This window comes from Nerophis ophidion, linkage group LG11, assembly GCF_033978795.1.
Source record: "Nerophis ophidion isolate RoL-2023_Sa linkage group LG11, RoL_Noph_v1.0, whole genome shotgun sequence".
NCBI classification, from domain to species: domain Eukaryota; kingdom Metazoa; phylum Chordata; class Actinopteri; order Syngnathiformes; family Syngnathidae; genus Nerophis; species Nerophis ophidion.
This window is the reverse complement of record NC_084621.1, coordinates 31,964,478-31,981,507: the sequence shown is the minus strand read 5'-3', so window position 1 is coordinate 31,981,507 and position 17,030 is coordinate 31,964,478. Positions and strand designations below refer to the sequence as shown.

At 39.7% G+C, this 17,030-nt stretch overlaps 1 protein-coding gene across 10 annotated transcripts in view; it reads left to right on the top strand.

The window, feature by feature from the left end:
* Positions 1–17,030, top strand: part of crot (carnitine O-octanoyltransferase) — a 52,330-nt gene that overhangs the window by 21,714 nt on the left and 13,586 nt on the right. For 7 of the 10 annotated variants that reach the window (XM_061915620.1, XM_061915623.1, XM_061915626.1 and 4 more), the window contains 12 exons: positions 2,726–2,907; positions 2,995–3,119; positions 3,201–3,309; positions 3,382–3,475; positions 6,845–6,970; positions 7,043–7,144; positions 7,218–7,301; positions 7,379–7,486; positions 12,195–12,325; positions 12,393–12,516; positions 12,578–12,656; positions 14,782–14,875. In XM_061915620.1, the coding sequence (XP_061771604.1) occupies positions 2,726–2,907; positions 2,995–3,119; positions 3,201–3,309; positions 3,382–3,475; positions 6,845–6,970; positions 7,043–7,144; positions 7,218–7,301; positions 7,379–7,486; positions 12,195–12,325; positions 12,393–12,516; positions 12,578–12,656; positions 14,782–14,875 (1,358 nt within the window). Of the gene's footprint in view, positions 1–2,725; positions 2,908–2,994; positions 3,120–3,200; positions 3,311–3,381; positions 3,476–6,844; positions 6,971–7,042; positions 7,145–7,217; positions 7,302–7,378; positions 7,487–12,194; positions 12,326–12,392; positions 12,517–12,577; positions 12,657–14,781; positions 14,876–17,030 lie in introns of those variants that run through there. The other 3 variants (XM_061915629.1, XM_061915628.1, XM_061915630.1) reach the window with 2 other exon arrangements.

The window sequence follows — 17,030 nt, the reverse complement described above, 5'->3', positions numbered from 1 at the left end:
GTTTTGAAAAATATTTTTTATTTATTTAAGATTTGTATATGTATATATTGAATGTATGCCACAAAGTGGGAATATTGATTTTCTTTCCTCCTTTTGATTTGTTATAAATGTCAGAGTATTGTATGTATATGTATATTTAAATAGTACATGTAGCATTGACATCAATAAAATGATGGGGACCAGCTGTCCGAGGTGAGATGGAAAAACATGGAGTGTTTATTCATATATATGATGAAAGGTTCATGGCAGTTCCCTGGGATTAAAAAGAAAGGAAATCAGGTTTTTATGGGGCTATCATGGCTGAACAAGTAAGTCTTACACTATTATCTCTCAGATTTAATTTGCCTAATATATGGAGCTCACTTTTTTTGTTTTTTTAAATACATATTTTTAACTCTGCCTTCTATACTGATCTGGGCTGATATCTAATTTTTCATAGTTTGAGTTGTTTGCAGAAACGTAAATACTTTTTATAGTAATATTAAAACCATATTCATTAATTGTAGTGATAACCTGTCATTCATTATTCTACTAAAATAGTAATTGCAATCATAACATCAATAATTAAGCCCATATGCTAATCATAGATAAGTACGCATAGATAAGTGGGTTCGGGTAGACTGGTGTAAACTTAAAGTAGATAGAGGAAAGAAAATTAATAGTCCCACATTGTGGCATATATTCAATATTTACATATACAAATGTTAAATAAATACAAATATTTTTTATAACAGACAAGTGAGGAAAGAAAACATATTTGAAAGTATCATTTCCATCATTGACTGACATCTGTGGGCTGGTTGTATGTGTATTAAAAGACAGATATTGATCTTGACACTTCATAAACTATGTGAAGTTCTCTCAACAGATGAGACATTACTTTCTTCAAAGACTTTTAGATAAAATTCAATTGGCATTTTCCACAACTCCACTAAATTTGGACTTTTTAGAATTTGTTTGTCGACAGGAGCTGTATTATCTTGATATATATTGACGATGACCCTACTATACTTCTGATTGGCCCTCAGCTATTTTCACCTGACCAATCAGAAAGGAGGGGCCTTGTAAAAATAACCGCCCACAAAGTGCCAAAACGAAGAGGGCGCGCGCGCACGCAAAAAGGCGCCTCGCGCGCTCACGCAATAAGGCGCCTCACGCGCGCACAAAGACACCTCGTCCACGCAAAAAGGCGCCACGCGCGCGCAAAGGGTGTCGCGCGCACGCACGAAGTGGGTAATCAGCGCGCGGTAACAGTTTTTATGCGCTTGGATTTTTGGCACTAATGTGACGCCATACACTGTCACGTGTCCTCAGGGGCGCAGTTGGCTCTCTCCTCTCTCTCTCTCACTCACTCGCCCTCTCTCTCGCTCTCTGTCGGAAGCGGCAGGCTCAAACAACCCGGTATTACAAGAAAACGTGGAGTTTTTGTACCGCTGTTTTTTTGTTTTGTTTTGTTTTTTTACATCCCTAACAGGAATTTATTAATGTTGTTTAAAGAAAAAAAAAATACAGGCAAAGGGCACTTTTTAACACGAGGCAAAAAAGGGCAGGGGCTCAAGCACCCATAGGGCCCTATGTGTGCACGTGCTTTACTAATGATTCATGTAACTATAGCTGAAAAAATAGTAATATAGCCACACAATGGAGTTCAATGAAATAACAGACAGGGCTTTGCTGCCCCTAACACACACACACACACACGCGCGCACACACTCTCGGACACACACACGCACGTACCTACGCGCACACACACACACACACCGCAAAATGAGTTAACGTTACGCTAAAAGCTAATTAGCCTTCACCTCAAGCCAAAACTGCGAGCGAGCTAAGCTGCAGTTTAAGTTTCTTGAAGGTCATTTGGCTCATAGTGATGTTTGTAATAGTTGTGACTTGGAAGTGTTTTTTATGATTTGGGGAGAGTCCGCTGTCCGCTGCTTCCTGCTAAACGGATATCCGCTCGCTGCTGAAGCATTGACTACATCGCTCTGAATACGCCCTGCTGATTGGCTGTTACATCGCTCTGAATACGCACTGCTGATTGGCTGTTACATCGCTCTGAATACGCGCTGCTGATTGGCTTTGTATGTAACAATCAGATGGTTGTGTGGGCGGGACAATGCTTGCTGCTCAGAAAGAGGCAGAAAGCAGAGCAGCTTGTGAAGACTTATTCTTACAAACTCGTTCGATACGCCCGCGTGCCGAACCGAAACCCCCGTACCGAAACGGTTCAATACAAATATACGTACCGTTACACCCCTAGTGTATATATATATATATGTGTGTGTATGTGTGTATATATATGTATACATATATGTGTGTATGTGTGTATATATATGTATACATATATGTATGTATATATATATATATATGTATGTGTATATATGTGTATATACATGTATATACGTATATGTATGTATGTATGCATGTGTATATATGTATGTATATATATATATATATATACATATATATATGAAAAAAATATATATACATATATATATGCATATGTGTGTGTATGTATGTATATATATATATATATATATATATATATATATATATATATACATACATATATATATATATATTTATATATATATATATATTTATATATTTATTATTTTCTTAACTTGAGACCTTTTACAGTCCCAAAAATGTTGAGAAATTGTGTAACCCTAGCGCATAACCGCTGATCAATTGTAATCGTATGTTGATTTGAATCATTTAGCTGGAGGAGTGGTGGTTAGACGCCGCATACCTGGAGGTCCGCATCCCCTCGCAGCTTAAAGTGAACTTTGGTGGGCCGGCTCCTTATTTGGAGCACTGCTGGCCCCCTGCAGAAGGAACACAACTGCAGAGGGCCAGCGTGAACGTCTGGCACACGCTACAGTACTGGAATCTCATTTACAAGTAGGATTTATGCACACCTACTTTATAGCCTCAATTAGAGCCGTATAACATGCTTAATTTTCTTGTGGTCGCTGTGTATGCTTTTAGGGAGAGCCTGGCGCCCCAGAAAGCTGGAAAAATGGCGCTAGATATGGATCAGTTCAAAATGCTGTTCTGCACCTGCAAAGTACCTGGAGTTAAGAAGGATTGCCTCTACAGCTACTTCAAGACGGGTAAGTATGAAAATGTGCAACATTCTCAACTTGCTTGTTGCTATAATTTGTGCTTTGTGTTTCTGTCTGTGTGTGTTACAGAGCAAGAGGGCAACTGTCCCTCACACCTGGTTGTGATGTGTCGAGCACGGATTTTCACGTTTGATGCGCTTTGTGACGGACAAATCCTCACACCGCCAGAACTCCTCAGGTAATGAATGAAAAGAAATAAAAATATTTCTTGTTTACTTTAATCATTTCATATGTGGGTTCACCTGTTTAGGCAGCTGAGCTATGTAAAAGAACGTTGCCAAGGACGACCTGACGGCCAGGGCGTAGCCGCTCTTACCTCAGATGACAGGACTCGATGGGCAAAGGTGAAGCAACATTGCATTCTTTTGTTGAAACCATATTCTACAACATTTTGCGGTAAATTAAGCATTTCTAAGCAAACAAATTGCTAAATAAACTAAATCAAACCAATACTGCAGCAGTATTGGCCACTATATGAGACCAAACTACAAACCCCGTATCCATATGAATTGGGAAATTGTGTTAGATGTAAATATAAACGGAATACAATAATTTGCAAATCCTTTTCAACCCATATTCAATTGAATGCACTACTAAGACAAGATATTTGATGTTCAAACTCATAAACTTTTTTTTTTTTGTAAATAATAATTCACTTAGAATTTCATGGCTGCAACACATGCCAAAGTAGTTGGGAAAGAGCATGTTCACCACTGTGTTACATCACGTTTTCTTTTAACACTCAATAAACATCTGGGAACTGAGGAGACATATTTTTGAAGCTTTTCAGGTGGAATCCTTTCCCATTCTTGCTTGATGTGTAACAGTCCAGGGTCTCTGTTGTCGTATTTTAGGCTTCAAAATTTTCAATGTGAGACAGGTCTGGACTACAGGCAAGCCAGTCTAGTACCCACACTCTTTTACTATGAAGCCACGCTGTTGTAACACATGGTGTGGCATTGTCTTGATGAAATAAGCAGGGGCGTCCATGATAACGTTGCTTGAATGGCAGTATATGTTGCACCAAAACCTGTATGTACCTTACAGCATTAATGGTGCCTTCGCAGATCTGTAAGTTAACCATGCCTTGGGCACTAATGCACCCCCATACCATCACAGATGCTGGCTTTTGAACTTTGCGCCTATAACAATCCAGAGGGTTCTTTTCCTCTTTGGTCCTGAGGACATAAATGTCCACAGTTTCCAAAAACAATTTGAAATGTGGACTCATCAGACCACAGAACACTTTTCCACTTTGCGTCAGTCCATCTTAGATGATCTCGGGCCCAGAGAAGCCGGCGGCATTTCTGAATGTTGTTGATAAATGGCTTTCGCTTTGCATAGTAGAGGTTTAACTTGCACTTACAGATGTAGCGACAAACTGTATTTAGTGTCAGTGGTTTTCTGAAGTGCTCCTGAGCCCATGTGGTGATATCCTTCAGAGATTGATGTCGGTTTTTGATACGGTGCCGTCTGAGGGATTGAAGGTCACGGTCATTCAATGTTGGTTTCCGGCCATGCCGCTTATGTGGATTGATTTCTCCAGATTCTCTGAACCTTTTGATGATATTATGGACCGTAGATGTAGAAATCCCTAAATTTCTTGCAATTGCACTTTGAGAAACGTTGTTCTTAAACTGTTTGACTATTTGCTCACGCAGTTGTGGACAAAGGGGTGTACCTCACCCCATCCTTTCCTTGGAAAGACTGAGCATTTTTTGGGAAGAGGTTTTTATACCTAATCATGGCACCCACCTGTTCCCAATTAGCCTGCACACCTGTGGGATGTTCCAAATAAGTGTTTGATGAGCATCCCTCAACTTTATCAGTATTTATTCCCACCTTTCCCAACTTCTCTGTCACGTGTTGCTGGCATCAAATTCCAAAGTTAATGATTATTCGCAAAAAAAAAAGTTTATCAGTTTGAACATCAAATATGTTGTCTTTGTATCATATTCAACTGAATATGGGTTGGAAATTATTAGTAAATCCTTGTATACCGTTTATATTTACATCTAACACAATTTCCCAACTCATATGGAAACAGGGTTCGTATTTAGAGCATGCTGTTCAGTATCAAGCAGCATCACTATATTGGATTAAAAGAGTGTCAAGTTCAAAATTAATGATCCCTACTTTGCAGAAATTCATTTATCACAGTCATGTCCGGAACCAATTAACAGCTGTAAAGGGGGATTACTGTGATCTATCATCTAAAAATTTGCTGGGAAAAGGGATTTTTATTTAAATTCATATCACATGAATATATGTGTACATACAGTCGTGCTCTACACTTCCAAAGAATATGATGTCAGGCCTGTCTAGAGTTTCCAATAATTCTACAACTCTTATTTTTTTTGTGATAGACTGGTTGGAGCAGCTACTTGTTAGTCACAAAAAATATTCATGAAGTCTGTTTTTTTAATGAATTTATTATGGGTCTACTGAAAATGTGACCAAATCTGCTGGGTCAAAAGTATACATACAGCAATGTTAATATTTGGTTACATGTTCCATGGCAAGTTTCACTGCAATAAGGCGCTTTTGGTGGCCATCCACAAACTTCTGGCAAGCTTTTGGTTTAATTTTTGACCACTCCTCCTGAGAAAATTGGTGCAGGTCAGCTAAATTTGTTGGTTTTCTCACATGGACTTGTTTCTTCAGCATTGTCCACACGTTTAAGTCAAGACTTTGGGAAAGCCATTCTAAAACCTTAATTCTAGCCTGATTTAGCCATTCCTTTACCACTTTTGACAAGTGTTTAGGGTCATTGTCTTGTTGGAACACCCAACTGTGCCCAAGACCCAACCTCTGAGCTGATGATTTTAGGTTGTCCTGAAGAATTTGGAGGTGATCCTCCTTTTTCATTGTCCCATTTACTCTTTGTAAAGCACCAGTTCATTTGGCAGCAAAACAAGCCCAGAGTATAATACTACCACCACCATGCTTGACTGTAGATTTGGTGTTCCTGGGATTAAAAGCCTCACCTTTTTGCCTCTAAACATATTGCTGGTTATTGCGGCCAAACAGCTCAATTTTTGTTTCATCTGACCACAGAACTTTCAAGGTCGTATCTTTGTCCATTTGATGTCAGATGAAACAAATATTGAGCTGTTGACCAGTTTTACGACACGCACAGGCAATTAACAAGCATTCTTCACCATTTAAATGTGATTTGTCTAATTTTAAATATGTTGTATAAGTAATATATCACATTGATGTACAAATAAGTAATAACAGTATAAATGTGACGCTGTTTATCTTTAGCTTGTTTAGTTTTGCTAAAAAAAAAAAGAGTTGTCTATACTAAAAACAGGACATCCTTCCAACCTTAAAAACACTTCTGACATGTCTTTCAGTTTAATATGACTGTTACACCCCATTTTTTTATATATATATATAATTCATCCTTTCCGCTCCATTTAACATTGTGGCTACATATGATCTCAGTGCTGCATACTGCTAGGAGAGCATAAGACGACCGTGAGGCAACTTTGCATACAGAAACAGTAATGTTGAAGACTACAAATTAGATTTACGCAATGAAAAAAATATAGTGCCCGAAATATGACTGTAATTAATGAATCAAAATTCATACAAGGATTTACCTTCCTAATAAAAAGACATGTATTCTGTCAGAAGTGCCAAAAATAAGAACTTACACTTGTAGAAAGAACGCTGTATTGTTTCCAATTGTGTTTTTGTCCCTACAGGCCAGAGAGCATCTTATAAGCATTGATCCCCACAATGAACACATCCTGGAGACAATTCAAAGCAGCCTCTTCATCATATCTCTGGATGACAGCAAACCCTACTCCTCTGCAGAGAACTACACAAACGTACACAAGACAAAACATTTAATGACCTTTGACGCGGTTTGTTTTTAATATGCATTGGAATTCTCTGTGCAGATCACTCTGGAGGCTCTTACAGGAGACCCCACCATTCGCTGGGGAGACAAATCCTACAACTCCCTTGCGTTCGCCGATGGTACTTTTGGATCCAATTGTGATGTGAGTGTTTATCAACAGTGTATGTTAAAGGAGTCTACATGACCAAGAAGAATCCAAATAAGTGTTTCTGCAGCATGCACCGTATGATGCCATGGTCCTGGTGTCCATGTGTTGGTACATTGACCAGCAACTCAAAGCTACAGGGGGCAAGTGGAAGGTAAAGACGCTATTTGTCTTCAATCATACATGTGAATACACAACACTTCTCTGCTTTTTCCCCATCATCACCTTTAGGGCTCAGACAGCGTGCGAGCTATGCCTTTTCCTGAGGAGCTCCTTTTTACCCTGGACCAAAAAGCACTTAGTGACATCAGCTACGCCAAACGCCAATACCAGGAGACGGTAATAAATTAAGGAGATATTGTGATATCAGAAGTTTGTTAGGGATGGGAATAGCGGACGATACAGTGATTATAGAATAATCCATATACTTCTCACTTTAGGAGTACCTTGAAACAAATGTGAAACACTTCCTTGTTCCGTGCTTCTTGGGTTAAAATGTTGTATAGATTATGTTTTACAGATCATCGACAAGCTGCTTTCTGACCATCTCTTTGGAATGCGCCGCTTTGTGGGCGGTCTTCTTTAAGCCACAACATTTTATAAAGATTTTATAAAGCACAGTAACGGGCTTATATCCAGAAATCACAGTATTTGCCAAATTGTTGTGCCGTTTGAGTAATGAATAATAATGAATAATATACTAATCGCCCGATTGTAGCTGAGATAGGCGCCAGTGCCCCCCGCGACCCCGAAAGGGAATAAGCGGTAGAAAATGGATGGATATATTAGTGATGTGCTGATCAATCGGCCACCGATTATTATCGGCCGATTTTCTTAAAAATTTATGTGATTGCCATTGCTGTGTTTGTAAAGCCGTTTAAAGTCCATCGCAAACGTCGATCCCCTCTGGCTAATATTATTAATATTATCTTTGAGTTTGAGGTCCCGGTTGACAAGCTAGCAGCTGATTATGTATATCTATACACAACGTGGAGACACTCCCTGAGTTAATAATGTTCGTCTCCAATACAGCAAAAAAGCTGCATGTCATAATATCTTAAGTATCATTATAACTGGAGGATGAGGTTAAACATGTAAATACAAGTTCAAGTAGGAGAAGGATGCATCAAGAAATATGTGTCTAGTAAAGTTTAAGAAGTGAAGCTGGAAGCATTTTATAGCAGAAAGTAAAAAAGAACAAGTAGAATATTAATAGTCTGGAGAGAGGATAATATAAGAGCTCCCGACTGTTGATATGTAAACATTGTTGCAACCAGAAATGTAAGGAGGTTGGACCAATCCATAAATTGGTGGTGTCGAATCGAGTGTGTGAATGTGAGTGCAAATGTTGTCTGTCTATCTGAGTTGGCCCTGAGATGAGGTGGCGACTTGTCCAGGGTGTATCCCGCCTTCGGCCCGAATCCAGTATCCCCGCGACCCTGAACGGGACAAGCAATAGAAAAAGGATGGATGGATGGAAACCAAGAGTAATATTAGCATATGATCAATACGACAGTGATAAAGTAGACATTGTCTTGAAGTCTTTTTTTGGTGTGTGTTTTTTATTCATGTTTACAAATTTAGGGAACTCATTCCTTGAACACAGGAGGACTTTGAAAGCAAAAAGGATTTAAAATAGTAATAGATGGTTTCCGTATTTTCTAGTCTTTACTTTCAGTTGAAATTATTGAAACAGGAAGTAAATTTTCAACCTGCAAGCTCTGCAGTAGGCTAAACTCGTCCAAAAGATGGCACCGAAGCACAAACAATAACACACAATTCCACTGTCTTTGCTTGAGTTTAATGAAAACCATTGAACACAAATCAATCAGCCACCGATCAATATTGGCCATTTTCATAAAAATGCATGTGATCGCCATTGCCATGTACGTAAAGCCGTTTAATGTCCATCGCAAACGTCAATCCGCTTTGGCGGATTTTGAAGAAAAATCCATTAACTGGCTTCGCCGTTTTATAAGCCACAGGATTCAAAGCGTAGGACAATAATTGTGGCTCTTGGTCTGAAATTTAAGGTACATGTTTATTTACATACTTTAATTGTTTCCAAATGGTGCCTATCACACGACAGTAAAACAGCTGATCTTACTTTTCAATTAATCAATCAATGTTTACTTATATAGCCCTAAATCACTAGTGTCTCAAAGGGCTGCACAAACCACCACGACATCCTCGGTAGGCCCACATAAGGGCAAGGAAAACTCACACCCAGTGGGACATTGGTGACAATAATGACCCAGTGGGACGTCGGTGACAATGATGACTATGAGAACCTTAGAGAGGAGGAAAGCAATGGATGTCGAGCGGATCTAACAGGATACTGTGAAAGTTCAATCCACAATGGATACAACACAGTCGCGAGAGTCCAGTCCAAAGAGGATCCAAGACACAGCAGCGAGAGTCCCGTTCACAGCGGAGCCAGCAGGAAACCATCCCAAGCGTAGGCGGACCAGCAGCGCAGAGATGTCCCCAGCCGATACACAGGCGAGCAGTACATGGCCACCGGATCGGACCGGACCCCCTCCACACGGGAGAGTGGGACATAGAAGAAAAAGAAAAGAAACGGCAGATCAACTGGTCTAAAAAGGGAGTCTATTTAAAGGCTAGAGTATACAAATGAGTTTTAAGGTGAGACTTAAATGCTTCTACTGAGGTGGCATCGCGAACTGTTACCGGGAGGGTATTCCAGAGTACTGGAGCCCGAACGGAAAATGCTCTATAGCCCGCAGACTTTTTTTGGGCTTTGGGAATCACTAATAAGCCGGAGTCCTTTGAAAGCAGATTTCTTGCCGGGACATATGGTATAATACAATCGGCAAGATAAGATGGAGCTAGACCGTGTAGTATTTTATACGTAAGTAGTAAAACCTTAAAGTCACATCTTAAGTGCACAGGAAGCCAGTGCAGGGGAGCCAGTACAGGCGTAATGTGATCAAACTTTCTTGTTCTTCTCAAAAGTCTAGCAGCCGCATTTTGTACCAACTGTAATCTTTTAATGCTAGACATGGGGAGACCCGAAAATAATACGTTACAGTAGTCGAGGCGAGACGTAACAAACGCATGGATAATGATCTCAGCGTCTTTAGTGGACAGAATGGAGCGAATTTTAGCGATGTTACGGAGATGAAAGAAGGCCGTTTTAGTAACGCTTTTAATGTGTGCCTCAAAGGAGAGAGTTGGGTCGAAGATAATACCCAGATTCTTTACCGTGTCGCCTTGTTTAATTGTTTGGTTGTCAAATGTTAGAGTTGTATTATTAAATAGAGTTCGGTGTCTAGCAGGACCGATAATCAGCATTTCCGTTTTTTTGGCGTTGAGTTGCAAAAAGTTAGCGGACATCCATTGTTTAATTTCATTAAGACACGCCTCCAGCTGACTACAATCCGGCGTGTTGGTCAGCTTTAGGGGCATGTAGAGTTGGGTGTCATCAGCATAACAGTGAAACTAATACCGTATTTGCGTATGATGTCACCTAGCGGCAGCATGTAGATGCTGAAGAGTGCAGGGCCAAGGACCGAACCCTGGGGAACTCCACACGTTACCTTAACGTAGTCCGAGGTCACATTGTTATGGGAGACACACTGCATCCTATCAGTAAGATAAGAGTTAAACCAAGACAGGGCTAAGTCTGACATACCAATTCGTGTTTTGATATCGTCCTGAACCCACTAGCTGCGGAAGCTAGCTTTCCAATTAGCTAAACAGACTCAATAACTCCACGGTGACGGTTTGGTGAATTTACGAAACTGAATTAATACAAAAATAATGCCATTGTAAGTTAATAATACTAACAGACACTTCTAAACATGTTAGCATATTGGCTAATGCTAACGATTGTAACTTTGATTTCATTATGGTAGCGCTTTTAAGTATGCATAAAAACATTCTTACAGACATCACACACAGGACGGTTTATGAATTGATGAATGACAAATCCTTGGGAGCAAAACGCTGTGGTTCAAGGCATGAAACAGGAAGTACATGCAGTGAGCAAACTCGTCCAAAAGATGGTGCCAGAGCACAAACAATAACACCTTTTCAGTGTCTGTTGGTGTTATTTGAAAATTATTTGTTGAATACAAAGCTTTGTGCCCGTAAGTAAAGAAAATTCCCCAAATTAGCCACACTGTTCCATAAGTCGCACGGTTCACAGCTTGGGAAAATAAAACTGGCCTATAGTCTGGAAAATATAGTAGGGTTTGATTTTGTTTAGTTATTGAGGATTAATGACTTTCTTTTTTTTAAACAATTTTATGTAGTGAAAACATAATAAGAATGTATTTTTAAATTATCTGTCGATATTGATACTAACCATAAATACATAAAAAAAATGTACTGTTAATACATGTCATTTATTCCGGTATTGGAATCAGCTGATCTCACTCATTGATGGTCTGTATCGGTATTGGCAGCATAAATCCCTGATCAGAACATCTCAAATTTATATTACGTATATTACATATGCTTGTTCATGTTCATGCTTCTTCTACAAAAGAAAGAAACATTAGTTTTGATTTGACAGTTGTATTGTGCTTTCGTGCGCTGCTCAGAGTTGAACATAAATCTGCACTTCAGCTGGGAAAGTAAGTGTGAAAAAGAAAAAGCGGAAGAAACAAAAAGTATTAAAAACTTGTCCAAGTAGTTTTGTCTGCATCAAACAAGCTGCAGCGAACTTCTATGGCATGCAGCCACTAACGTCCACACAACGATTATTTATCCATACAAATATTGAGAAGCTGCAGATTTTGTGTTTAGCATGTAACAGTTTGTTCTGTCTAGTCCTTACTCAACCCACTGGACGGTCGAGCATTACTTTTGGTACACAGACATACATATCACCTGTTCCCAACTCTGACTTCGCCGGTCCTGCACTCAAAAACGTCTGTGTGCAAAATAAACAGCAATTTTCTAGTTTCTATTTATCCATGACAGAAAAGATTTGGAGTATTTTGCTTATGTCGACGTCAACAGGTATGATATTGACGTTCATATTTACAGCTGTGCGTCTGTGCTTACTCTGACTTTACAGACGCAGGACCTCCAGCTTGTGTGTTACGCCTTCACAGGATTTGGAAAGTCGGCCATCAAAAAGAAGAACCTACATCCTGATACCTTTGTTCAACTGGCCATGCAGCTCAGCTACTACAAAATGAACAAAATGTACATTAGAGTTCAAACAATAGTACCGTGTGTTATTTGTTGATACTTACCTGCTGTCCCTTTTCAGAGCAGCGAGCTGCTACGAAACATCAATGACCCGCAGGTTCTACCACGGCAGGACAGAGACCATGCGGCCCTGCACCAGCGAGGCGCTCAAGTGGTGTAAAGCCATGGTGGACCCCGCGTGCAGTGTAAGTATATGCACGTAGTGGAGCGTATGTTTGACCTGTTCCATCAACATTACACTCTCAGATTCAGGACAAGAGGAAAGCCATGCTGCAGGCCTTCAGCAAACACAACAAGCTGATGGCGGAGGGCCAAGAGGGCAAAGGCAAGTTTAGAATTTTCCTTGTTTGGCATTTTGAACTTTAGAGCATGAGTCTTCAACATTTTCTTGGCCAAGGACCCCCAAACTGATGGAGCGAAAGAGCGGGGACCCCCTTCTTCTATATCTTTTATGGAGTTATGATTGTATTTTACATTAAACTGGTTCTTAAGGTACAAGGTAACGAGATTCAAAATACAGTATTGTGCTGCTAGTAGCTTGCTAGCAATTAAAACTCTAACTGCTAACTGGCAACCAATGCTCTAATCGTAAGCTGGCAAATAGCGCTGTAAACAGCTGCTGGCAACTGGTCCACTCATCGCCAGCTGTGAATTAGTACTCTAATCGCTAGCTGGCAACTAGCACACTAATCCTCAGCCTGCAACCAGTGCACTAATCGCCAGCTGGCACTGGTGTGCGTAACTCGCGCTATAATCGCTAGCTAGCAACTGGCATTGTAATCGCTATCAGGCACGCTAATTGCCAGCTGCCAACTCGATCTGGGAGGGGGAATATGTAAACATATATTTTTAGAAAAATTACTTGTCACCCCTGAAGTACCTTGCTAGCGCTATAATCGCTAGCTAGCACCTGGCATTGTAATCGCTATCAGGCCCGCTAATTGTCAGCTGGCAACTAGATCAGGGGGGAATATGTAAACATATATTTTTTTAAAATTACTTGTCGCCCCTGCAGTATCTCTGTAGACCTTCTAGGGCAGGGGTCTCAAACATGCGGCCCGCACTTTGATATGACGATTTAATGTTGGTGCGGCCCGCGAGTTCAATATAAATGGCGCTTGACAGCATCATACTTGCCTATTTTCCCGGTAGATTCATGAATTTCAGGGCACCAATTCTCTCGAAGCCCCTGTCCATTTTTACCAGAGCAACAATATTCAGGGAGTGCCATAATGGCACTGCCTTTAGCGGCCTCTATATCCTGTACTGACAGCGTGCAAGCCCAGTTGTATGTTGCATCTGGCCGTGTAAGATGGACGTGTGATAATGCAAGATATATTTGATCAACAGCTACACACGTCACACTTAAGGGTGGCCGTAAAAAAAAACTTTAACATTTTTACAAATATGTGCCAGACTGTGAACCCACACCAAACAAGAATGACAAACACATTTCGTGAGAACATCCGCATCGTAACACAACATAAACACAACAGAACAATTACCCAGAATCCCATGCAGCCCTAACTCTTCCGGGTTACAATATATACACCCTCGCTACCACCAACCCCCCACCCTCCCTACTTGCATCGGTTGAGGTGTTGTATTTTGTAGCCCGGGAGAGTTAGGGCTGCAAGGTGTAATAAATATTGATGTTAAAGATGTATTTTCTTGTGAAGAAATTTAAAGAGTTAAGTTCATGAATCCAGATGGATCTCTATTGCAATCCCCAAAGAGGGCACTTTAAGTTGATGATTACTTCTATGTGTAGAAATCTTTATTTATAAGTTAATCAATTGTTTATTCTTCAACAAGTTTTTTTGTTGTTTTTGTATCTTTTTTTCAAAATATTTCAAGATAGACCACTACAAATGAGCAATATTTTGCACTGTTATACAATTTAATACATCAGAAACTGATGACATAGTTATTTAGTTATTTTACTTCTTTATCTATTTTTTTCAACCAAAAATCCTTTGCTCTGACTAGGGGGTACTTGAATTAAAAAAAATGTTCACAGGGGGTACATCACTGAAAAAAGGTTGAGAACCACTGTTGTAGAGGACGTTAAAGGCAGTGCAGTCCGGCTTCCCTTAATAATGTCGGCCGGGGGAAAATTGGGAAAAATTCAGGAGAATGGTTGCACCGATAGATTGTTGGGAGGTGCACTGAAATTCAGGAGTCTCCTGGAAAAATCGTGAGGGTCGGCAAGTATGTTGCTAAGGCGGGAAAGCCATTCATAGAAGGTGAATTCATTAAAAAGTGCATGTTAGATTTTTTAAGAAATCTTTTCATGCGGCCCAGCCTCACCCAGTTTTTGCATCCAGTGGCCCCCAGATAAATTGAGTTTGAGACCCTTGTTCTAGGGGGTGTGACCCACTGTTGTAGACCTGTGCTTTAGAGGAAAGTATTCTCTTAGTGATTAAATATAACTGTGATGTTGTCGCCAGGTTTTGACAGGCATCTTCTCGGGCTGTATCTAATCGCCAAAGAGGAGGGACGTCCCACCCCTGCTCTCTTCACAGACCCCCTTTATGAAAAGAGGTAAAAGTGATGCTGCCAAATTGTGAGCGCCTCAGTTTAGCTGGACGATTATGACAAAAATAATAATCAGTATTTTAATTAATATTTTAATCCAGAATTTTAGCACAATTGTTTTTTATTTGAAAACATGAGTATTTATTGTACCACAAAAACTCAAATTTAAATATAGTTAAAAAAAATGTATATGAATGAGTAACAAATAAATCACAAAATTTTTTTATAATAATAATAATACATTTAAGCAACAATAGCCACAACATTTTTAATAATAGTAATAATAATACATTTAAGCAACAATAGCAATATAAAAAAAACTAAATTCAGTTTTAATGGTTTTTAATTCCTTTTTTTTACCGTTTACACTTTTTTACCACCATAGATTGTTTTTTTGTGGTCAAATACCATTTAAATCATGTTTAGTAAAATGCAGAAATCCTCACATTTATCAGTGCAATACATCTTTGGGCGATTTTAAATGTAAGTATTTTTAGTCGAAGCATAATAATTGTGTTAAAGTATCAAAAGATGCTTTCGTACATCATGCTTGTTAAAGGTCATTTTTTAAAACCTTTATTTTGTTGGTGCAGTCAGAGCAGATGTGGCGCACCCAATAAAAAATAATAAACGAGAGCGAAAGCCTCTCAAGTTGCTGTTTGTACATTCATGATTACATTAATGATGTTGTCCACAACTACACAAGCAGATGCGATGTGTTGTGAGCGTATGTATTGTTCATGGTTGCTTTAGCCTTGTAGTTTAGCCACTGTTTCAACTGGCCGTCTCCACATTGCTCAGTTCAGGTAGGGGTGGTTGATTGTGTCGTGGAGGAATGAGTAATCCCGGATTTATATTAGCTTGACATGATAGTGAAGAAATATTTACATCTCGCTCTTTAAACCACGGTGCGAAAAGAGACAGCTTTGTACATGCACATTTCATTTGCAGTCCAGGTCTCTCCTCTGTGTTGACTGACATGTTGCGCTAGCTAGCTAGATGTTCCACTTTTGTCATAGGAGACTCGGACTAGATGAGCAAGTGACTGAGGCTGTGTACAGTAGGCAAATCAAATTTTGTCATTTATTTAAGTGTGAGATTAAAGAAACATTTATATTTAAAATTCCAGTGTAAACTGGTTAGGAATTTGGAAATTTTGACTTCCCAGGATAATTGGAATGCATTGGACATTTGTGACAATATGCTTTCAGACTATTAATCCATCTATTTTCTACCACTTGTCCCTTTCGGGGTCACGGGTGCTGCTGGAGCCTATCTCAGCTGCATTCGGGCAAGTCGCCACCTCATCACAGGGCCAACACAGATAGACAGACAACATTTACACTCACATTCACACACTAGGGCCAATATAGTGTTCCCAATCAACCTATCCCCAGGTGCACATATGCCTGTTATATTTGAGGCCAGTCTGTCTTCTGGTGTGGTTTCTACCCGTTTTTAAATACGCCACCGCATTTAAAGAAACCTGGTTTTCACGGTTCAGTTTTAGCCCATTTAAGACCTATTTCTAAGCTGCCTTTCCTCTCAAAGATCTTGGAGAAGATTGTTTTTACCCAGTTAAACACTTTTTTTAGAGGACTATGATATTTTAGAAGAGTTTCAGTCTGAGTTCAAACCCCTCCATAGTACCGAGTTGGCATTATTAAGGGTTTTTAATGACATCCTCGAAGCAATGGATTTAGGTGAACAAGTGATTTTAGTTGTACTCGATCTAACTGCAGCATTTGATACAGTGGACCATAATATCTTATTTAACCGCCTACAGCATCAAGTGGGCATCTGTGGTACTGCTTTGAGTTGGTTGAAGTCATATTTACCAAACAGAACCTTCTCTGTAAGTGTTGCGAGTTCTGAATCCTCTGTTGCACTCTTGACATGTGGGGTCCCGCACGGCTGAGTTTTAGGACCACTGCTGTTTTTTATTGATTTACTTCTCCTGGGCTCAATGTTAAGAAAGCATGACATTTCTTTTCATTGTTATGCCGATGACACACACATTTATTTTCTGTTAAAGAGAAATCATGCCTCTTCAATGCATGTAGCTGTTTACAAAAAGTATTTGTGATGTACAGCCCTTTGTTTTGTGACTGTGGTTGTTTTTAAAGGGCTAAATATATAAGATATACGGTGGCAGAGGGGT